This window comes from Tachysurus vachellii, chromosome 23 (assembly GCF_030014155.1).
Source record: "Tachysurus vachellii isolate PV-2020 chromosome 23, HZAU_Pvac_v1, whole genome shotgun sequence".
In the NCBI taxonomy this organism is placed as follows: domain Eukaryota; kingdom Metazoa; phylum Chordata; class Actinopteri; order Siluriformes; family Bagridae; genus Tachysurus; species Tachysurus vachellii.
Window position 1 is genome coordinate 15,218,279 of NC_083482.1, and position 9,626 is coordinate 15,227,904.

The following is a 9,626-nucleotide window of genomic DNA, read 5'->3' on the forward strand; positions in this document are numbered from 1 at the left end:
TTATTAGAAAATCAATCGACGCCTTTTGACCGAACAGAATTGAGAATTCAACAGTCTTATAAATGGATTTAAGCATCATCAGTACCTGTTTGGGTAAAAAAAAGTCCAGCGTGTGTCGATATGTGTTGTTTTTACTAACACACTGTATGCTTGATCTACGCAAAATCTATTTCGAGTCGTCTCTTCATTTCTATCTGCGACAGCAAGATTGATAGAGTTTACCAGCCTCTTTGTATCCGTCTTCATCGATCCGTTCCTGGTTCCAGGTTCGTTAATTAGGATTCAAGTCTAAAATTTCTAAGAATCAAACGGCGCTAATGGAAAAACGATTCGTCGTCCCTGTCGCGCGTTCCTGAAAAGCCGTCCTCGAGAAATCGAACGAGCAAATTAAGAAAAGATTTAAGGACTAAGGAGGTTTTTGTCTATGCAGGTGAAGAAAGTAGACAGCCAAGTTCTGTGTTTATACAACAGAGAGAAATGATAATAATAAGTGGTGATTTATCTACATCACCAACGTTCAGTAGAAATCACTCACTCACTCATCTTCTACCGCTTATCCGAACTACCTCGGGTCACGGGGAGCCTGTGCCTATCTCAGGCGTCATCGGGCATCAAGGCAGGATACACCCTGGACGGAGTGCCAACCCATCGCACGGCACACACACACACTCTCATTCACTCACGCAATCACACACTACGGACAATTTTCCAGATGCCAATCAACCTACCATGCATGTCTTTGGACCGAGGGAGGAAACCGGAGTACCCGGAGGAAACCCCCGAGGCACGGGGAGAACATGCAAACTCCACACACACAAGGTGGAGGCGGGAATCGAACCCCCAACCCTGGAGGTGTGAGGCGAACGTGCTAACCACTAAGCCACCGTTTTCCCCCAGTAGAAATCACGTTTTATCAAATTATGTTGATAAAAGTTTACAGATAAAAGTAATAATAGAAAGAGTCGAGCCTCCATCTGACCTGTTGTGGTTTAAGATTGTTTTTAAATTGTTTGTTATTTTCGATTATAGAAATAATAGAAATGAGTTCTAAAATGAAAATGATTTCTTCTTTCATGTGTCCCAGTCATTCTGAGCGTGTCTTTGGTTATTAATTATTACGATTAATATTTTATTTGTCTGCCGTTTACCTCCCAGAAACTCCACATACACTGTACACATTTCTTGCTGTGAGTCTAGGCTGTATGTTTTCACCTCAGTGCTCCAGTTGTGATTACAGACCCACTGTTCCATTACTATAATCCCTCTCTAAGCCCGGGTTTAATCCTCAATTGGCTTTTACCCTGTAATGTGCTGCTTCGGGCTTTGCACCAGCCAAGAGGTTCACTATAGAGCCGGTGCATGAGAGCGCAGGTTAACATGTCTGCTTGCGCGAGCAACATATTCTGACTGACGGCTAAAACGACGACCTCTTCCTGACCTCGGCGCACGTCTAGACGGCCGCCGTCGTAGCCTGTAGCGTACAGCATCACTCAGAACGCACACGTCTAACACGTACCCTGAGGGCTTTGGCTAAGTCGCGACAAAATGCGAGGTCCGCGTTTAAAAGTCAGAAAATAGGCCGATACGGTTCAGGGAAGTAATCACCGAGCAAAAAAAAGAAACTTTCCATTGAGGTCAAAGACAAACAGCTTATATAGTGTCACAATTAATGAATAACCATGAGCTACTCAACCCAACATAAGGATTTACACCTGAGCTCTAACGGCCTACAGTATATTTCACACCAGCTTTAATAGCATTTGACAGGTGAGTTCAAATTCAGACCAACATCCTAAGCTACTGGGGCAAAAGCTTCTAACCACGGGGTAAGAGCTGACATGCCAGTGCTACAGTGCCACACCTGTCATCTCCTGGTAGAGAAGAAAGTCCCAAGCCGTAGAGTTGAGACTGGAGTCCCAAACTGTAGACGCCAAGCCAAGCCCAAGTCTAAGACGATTCAATCAGGGATGTGGGAGTTTAGGATTAAGGTGTTGGACTACTGATCAGAAGGTTGTGAGTTCAAATCCCAGGTCTACCAAGATGCCACTGCTGGACCCCTAAGCAAGGCCCTTAAGCCTCAATTACTCAGTAGCTCAAAATGTAAGTTTCTTTGGAGAAGTGTGTCTACCAAATAAAAGTCCAAAGTTATTTCAATCTCAACAAGCTATACATTTTTTCCAACAAGTGTTCATGTGCTCAGAAATCTCGCCATCTAGAATCAAATCTGTGTCAACTCTGAACTGGCAGCCAGAGAAACGGCTCAGGGAAAAGAATCAGCTGTACTTTAATTTTCCACAGCGTGGGTGTTAAATCTTAGCTTGTGTGAGAAATGATGGAGTGTGTGTGTGTGTGTGTGTGTGTGTGCTGACTCATTCGATCAGCAGTGGATGCTCGTCTGCCAACTGCACTGGCATTCAAGCCTTACAACCTGTGGGAGCGTCTGTCTGAGAGAAAGAGGGAAAGAAACAGACATTGCAGAATTATGCATGCAACATCTCTCAGTCTGTAGATAAGCCTGATGAATCGCGCCCCACTGCCCTCCGAGGCTCAATTCCACATCGCTATTAATTAAAATATGAATTATGCGCCTTATCTGAGGCCTACGTTGAGCCTCGAAGGCGTAACGTTATATTACAGAACTTATTGTTGCAATTCTGTATTTAAAGAAGAGCAGAGACGCTGAAATCCGTTCACCTCGACACTGCCTCTGTCCTTCACTCTGAGCCCTTTTTAATGCAATTTATTACGACGGTAAACAGCAGGAGAAGATCAGTAAGATCCATCAGCTCAAACATTCATGATCTGCTAGGCTTTGCTTAGCTCATCATCTCTGTCCACATCATGATGCATTTATGACTTAACGTTATTTAAGCTTTGTGTCTGTTTCGCTCTATTCAACCCCAGCCTATAAAATGAGTCACAGGGAACCGGAAAGATGCTGTGTTTTTATTTCTCTTTATTCATTCATTCATTTTCTACCGCTTATCCGAACTACCTCGGGTCACGGGGAGCCTGTGCCTATCTCAGGCGTCATCGGGCATCAAGGCAGGATACACCCTGGACGGAGTGCCAACCCATCGCAGGGCACACACACACACTCTCATTCACTCACACACTAGGGACAATTTTCCGGAGATGCCAATCAACCTACCATGCATGTCTTTGGACCGGGGGAGGAAACCGGAGTACCCGGAGGAAACCCCCGAGGCACGGGGAGAACATGCAAACTCCACACACACAAGGCGGAGGCGGGAATCGAACCTGGAGGTGTGAGGCGAACGTGCTAACCACTAAGCCACCGTGCTCCCCTATTTCTCTTTATGTGTCGTGTTATTGCTTCCACACACATGCTTGAAAGTCTTTGAGAAAAAAAAAGCTTGATTTCTCATCCACGTTCCTTCAAGGTTTGCTTATTTTAGAGTAAACAAATGAAAATGTTTGACTTGTCCAATAAGAGTCAGATGTTAGCCTTTACTCCAATGTTAGCACCGAACACAAAGCGTTTCATATAAAGGTTCTTTGTATTAGCATAAAATCAGCAGGTACAGCACACAAAAATATCTCGCTTCAGTTTCTGCGCATTTCGTCGTATATCATTTGTGCCAAACTTCACGCAACTGTATTATAATACAATTAGAACATTAGCCAGATGTTAGCATTTGTTTAAAAACCTGTAAGCTAAATCGAACTTTTAAGATAAATTTATATTGTGTTGGAAACAACAACAATACAAATAAAATAATAAAAATCCACTCTCTTCCTCTGGCCATTAACTCTTAAAAAAATTGTTTTTTTGTTTTTTTTTTTTTTGAGTTTTTGCTTCTAAGTAGAAAGATTTTTGGACTCTAAAAGACACCAAAGATTATGAACTCTTAAAGACACCAAATCTAAACCGCTGCTCCTTTTTTTAAAGTCCTGTCAGGTCTTAAAGGTGCGGTCTCCGTTGTTTGAGAAATGCTTCAGAAAACTGCGTTGGGCCGCCAACCAAAACGAAAACGAAACTAACGTGTAGCCAATGAGCAGAAAGGGGCGTGTCTTGTCAATATGGGCGGAGAGAGTGTTCAGTGCGCATGTGTGACATTAGCAGGAAGTGGTTTTAACATTGACATGGAGGATAAAAACAAAGAAAGAAAGAGAAGAAAGGCTTACGATAAGGTAAGAAGTAGGACGTGTTAATATAGGATCAGCTTTCCAGCGCTGGAGAGAACTGAACGTCTTCCGCGTGAAACGGAGATAAACCTTTCACGTTAAACACACAGTACTACAAAAACACATTTGTATTACCATAGTATTACTCATTGTGTTCATTTACTGATAAAAATATCCCCTCGGTCAGCCGCCCCAACAGGTTCCGCCATAATAGCAGCCTGGGTTACGTATGTATGAGTGGGGCGGAGCTATCAAAACAGGGGTGACACCCATTTGGGTTAGGGGTGTGTTTGTTTTGGTGATTTCAAATGTCAACATTGGCTTTCAAACAACGGAGACCCCACCTTTAAATACTTCGCTAAATTCTACTGGTACTTGGTACAGGGTTCTTATTTTCTTAATAATTCTTTTTATACCCATTTCTATTGAAAACCGTCTGTTAAAGTACAACAATAGAACAGAGAAGGAGCTAAGTGTATTACAGATAGTCTCCTAGTTAGGATTCTTCCTTATCAGTGTTCTTCGGTTGGTTCTCTATGTTCTGTTTGAAACCCTTTCTGATAAGAACACACTTAATGGATGGGTTCTACAACCAGGAGGGAAAACAGAAGATATTTGTTTAACGTACGGCAGAGAGATTTCGTCTGCTTTTTTCAGCGCGTCCGTCTCCAGCTGTTCCTATATTTCATATTAATGTAGCGTATCTTTCTCTCTGTCCATAATTCCGATGCCTTTCATAATAGACGTGAAGCCTGCTCTGTCTGTCTTGCTCTCTTTCTCTCTCTCTCTCTCTGCCTACATTTCATATGGATTTTGTTTTCCTGTGATACGACTGCGTTCCTTCCCGAAGCAGTGGTAAAGTGAAGCGTTTAGTGACAACGGGAGAGTCTGAAGTGTGTTAAATCACCTCACTCCTGGCAACGAAGCACAGTGACAAATCTCACAGCACATCCATTTCCTCCCCATCTACTGTACCTCCACCTCGGTGCGTTGCTGGGTCACTTTCTTAACTGGAGCAGGACAGGAGGGACAGAATGCAGCGAATAGAGGATAAAAGTTAGAGTTCCCTGATAGCGCAGTGCTGGTGCTAGTGCTAGCAAACTGTTTACATCCCAAAAGACAAACACACTTCTCAGTATACGAGTAAAGTGCCAATAATTCTGGAGCTGACTGAAATCTGTCATCAGAAGGGCATGTGGTAGCCTAGTGCTCTAAGGTGTTGGGCTACCAATCGAAAGGTTGTGAGTTCAATCCCAGGTCCACCAAGGTGCCGCTGTTGGGCCCCTGAGCAAGGCCCCTAACTCTCAGTTGCTCAGCTGTATAAAAAAAATGAGTTAATGTACAGTAAGTCGCGTCTGGTAAACGTGTAATGTACTTAAACTTGTTTACAATCTCCAGGGGAAAAAAGGTATCAAGCTATACAGTAGTTTTTACTCCTTATAGCTGCAGTGGCAACTTCAGCATGTACGGATAAAGCTCTAAGAACAATTTACGGTGAGGAGCCGCAGCTTAAGGGCCACTGACTAAACCTTCAATCCTCTCAAACTGAATTACAGGTCAGCTTGATGGTACACCAGTGATTTGGTTTAAGGTTTATTTCTCTGACTGTGTGGCTGGTTTCACGTTTCCTCTCACAATGATCTGAACACGATACTTGGATCCTTTCACGCTTTGTGTGGAAAAACGTGTCACATCCCGCATTAGCGCAATTGTGCAGTTCGCACGTTTGGCCTCTAGGTGGGGATATTTTAGAAGATATTTTCACACGTCTTACGATACAAATACGTGTCAAACGGAAATCATTTGTAACATGACATTCCGTGCCATAAAAATGATAATAACAAATTATTATTATTCTTATTATTTTACTACAGCAGTGTTGAGTGCGGCTCATGTTTAATACACACTCAAAAATGTTAACCAAAAATAATAACAATAATAATAATAAAAACATGAGCTTTCCGTCCTCAATGTCTTTTAGACACAAGACGAGCAATTACATCCCAGAAGCGTCTCCAAAATGCCCATGTGCTGAATATGAAGAGCATTAAAAGCCAGATATTCAGATTTCCTTCTGTCACTGACGATGATAGTAGATGGTGTTCGCGTCCTTGGTGTCAAATCCAATGCTGTGGTGTGTGTGTGTGTGTGTGTGTGTGTGTGTGTGTGTGAGAGAGAGAGAGAGAGAGAGAGAGAGAGAGAGAGAAACGCGCCATATGCAGCCTTTTAACACATACTGCATCACCTGACGGATGCGGACACACCATCCAGCTCACATCACCAAAAAGCGCTTAAATTCCCTTTTCATTTCTCTTTTTTTCCCCCATTTTGTTTCCATCACGTTATTTGTCACTTCCAACCAATGGTGACGGAAGGAGGACGATTGGTCTCTTTGGGAACCGTGAGGCTCTGACACGGATTTGATGGATCACCTTTAGTGCGCGCGTCGCGTCCTTAAAGCGCACATTGTCCGATTTTTTTTTTTTTTTTTTTTTTACTCCCTCTCCGGATAACGTTCCTAAAAAAAACCTACTTTGGAGATACTTCTTCGTCGTCTTCTCTTACACGTTAAGAGCAGCCCGGTGAGACAGCACAGAGGAGCAGTGTAACGTGAAGGGAGAACGTTTCTCCCACCGATTTGTTTACGGAGAGAGCCCAGGATGCTCCGTGCGCACTCGCGTCACGCTGCGCACCGGTCTTCATACGCCTGGATAACTGAATTCTAGATTTTGGAAGTACTGCATTGAAGTTTGCGAGTTGAACCCTGATCCCTTTGTCGTTGTGATCATGCCTGTGAACGCTATGCAGAGAGCAGCGGGAGGTTCTCTGAGTCCGGCGGCGTTGTCCCGCAGCCTTTCCCGGCTCAGGGAGCTCCGAACACGGACTCGCCTCATGCTGTCGCTCGGTGTGGCGCAAATGGTGCTCGGGAGTCTCATTTTGGCTGTGAGCTTCGCCGCTTTGGCTCTTACTACCTCTCCCAGAGTCAGGCATTCCTGTCCTTTCTGGGCCGGCTTCTCGGTAAGTCTTATCTCACTGCCACTTGGGTTTCCACCTGCCTTTTTTTTATTTTTATTTTTTAAACAATATTACCTACTCATTTCCCTGATGACGAGACAGGACACATTTGAGTGAGTTTTAAAGTGCCTAACACTGTTGGGATTTGAGCTCACAACCTTCTAATCAATAACCCAAAGCCTTGATCACTGAACCACTCTCTCCGAATTAACCTGTGCAGTGGACCATCACGATTTGGTGTCCAACTGTGCTGGATGCATGTGTTCCAGTGGACTTTACTGGAAACACAGCGTACATCATTTTTCCTTCTGTATCCTGTATAAGACCGAGCAGTCAAACCCTGTCAAATATGAACAAAAAGATGACTGAAGAACACAAACAAAACAACGAAAGGAACACACTTCAGACTGATCATAGTTATCTAGCGTATTGTCACCAGATTTAATTGTTTTATCACATCAACTCCAACATACTGTAACACGGTTCTGCGTAATCACTTCTTGTTCTTTGTCATTCTTTATTTTCTAGTCATTTGGAAAATGCTAGAGAGATGTGGCCCTAAACATCAAGTATTCCCTAGAAACTTAGGGCCCCAACAAGCAGTGGCCTCTCATCTGCTCGGGGTTTTTTTTTTTTTGTTCAGCATCTTCTGTCCACCTTCAGATGTTCGAGATATAACTAAGATATTTTTGATGCGTGAAAGAAGCAAGTCTGTCCAACATCTAACAGCTTTGTTCATATGGACACTGGGAAGTAAGCTCGTTGTTATAGATCTGTAAACACTGCACTCAACGACAGAGTTTTATTAAAGCGAACAAGCAGCGCTCGGTTTTAAGTTGGCATTGTTGTCTGCGTGTGGTTTGGCAGGAGATCTTGCATGCTTTATGAAATCCTGCCATAAATTAAATGCCCACGGTGAAGTGATGATGTGACCTGCCAACGTTTGCTGGAAAATAATAAAAAAGCAGATGGAAAGCCATCGTGATGTCCAGCTTGTTTATATCTTTTCAAAACATCAGGTATGCAGGTGTTTAGGTATTTTGTGGACACGCTAAGACGACGTCATGGAGTCACTACTGTACGATCTGTTTTTGATATACCGCTATCTTTATGTCAAACTTTTTGTCAGGATGTTGACAACTCAGCGGCGCTGCCCGTAGTTTAGCACTTTTGTTTTCATGTCATGTCCAAGGTCAACATCTGCTACATGCAGAGGGTTTCCGGGAAGACAAAGAAGGTCAAAAAGGGCTGGAAGTGATGCAAATCCAGTTAGTTCCAGCGGCATCCTCCGGCCTTGTGAATAGATCAGGAAACATCTTCCTTTATTCCTTCATTTCTTTAAGCAGATAAGACCGTGATCACATTTTATCAGCTCTAAACTGGATAACATTATTTGTATGTTTACTTTCCTTTAGATTACTTTTTTTTTTTTTTTTTACCACTTTTTTCGAGTTGGCTGTTATTTGCACGAACGCTTGTGCAACATCAGGGCCATTATTGTACATTCCATCTGCAGCATTACTAGTGTGCACTTGGGCTTTTATCGTTTGTTTATTTAGTTGTTTTTGTGGTTTTTTTTGGAAAGCAACTACTTGTTCGTGGGGGGACGGTGGCTTAGTGGTTAGCACATTCGCCTCACACCTCCAGGGTCGGGGGTTCGATTCCCGCCTCCACCTTGTGTGTGTGGAGTTTGCATGTTCTCCCCGTGCCTCGGGGGTTTCCTCCGGGTACTCAGGTTTCCTCCCCCGGTCCAAAGACATGCATGGTAGGTAGATTGGCATCTCTGGAAAAATTGTCCGTAGTGTGTCATTGCGTGAGTGAATGAGAGTGTGTGTGTGCCCTGCAATGGGTTGGCACTCCGTCCAGGGTGTATCCTGCCTTGATGCCCGATGACGCCTGAGATAGGCACAGGCTCCCCGTGACCCGAGGTAGTTCGGATAAGCGGTAGAAGATGAATGAGTGTGAGAACTACTAGTTAATTAGAATTATACCTCATGATTAAATCTGAAGGTGTGGATTAGTTTACTGTTTATTGCAGCTCTGACTGTAGCTCCAGCTAAAGTCCAGACCACAAGTTTATATTAATGACACTCTCCAGTCATTTAAATCAATTAGCATCATAAGTAGCTATGAACAGTGTTTAAATATCGTAAACAAAATGTCTGATTTTATCTGAAAGCTAATCAGCTTCGTAGCAGCACCCGAGGCGTCGGTTGAATTGGAACTAGAGCTCCAAAGTCGGCTAAAACGGCTGACCGCTGTGTAGTTTATGTTGCGGTTGTGTAACTGTATAACGTATAATACATGTCAGTCATTGTAATCCAGAGGTATCGTCACTCCCAGGTGTCGCAGGTTCTCAAGGTAAAACATCCGGCGTGTTCTTTATATTTCAACTCAGTGGGCTCGACAGATTGGGACCTGTGGTGTGCAAACAGTTACGTGCATAATTAATGAATACAGTG

At 43.5% G+C, this 9,626-nt stretch overlaps 1 protein-coding gene across 1 annotated transcript in view; it reads left to right on the forward strand.

The window, feature by feature from the left end:
* Window positions 1-6,496: 6,496 nt before the first annotated feature.
* Window positions 6,497-9,626, forward strand: part of fam189a1 (family with sequence similarity 189 member A1) — a 142,319-nt gene continuing 139,189 nt past the window's right edge. Inside the window, exon 1 of the mRNA XM_060859332.1 lies at window positions 6,497-7,167. Within this exon, the coding sequence (XP_060715315.1) occupies window positions 6,937-7,167 (231 nt within the window). The 5' untranslated portion in view covers window positions 6,497-6,936. The remainder of the gene's footprint in view (window positions 7,168-9,626) is intronic.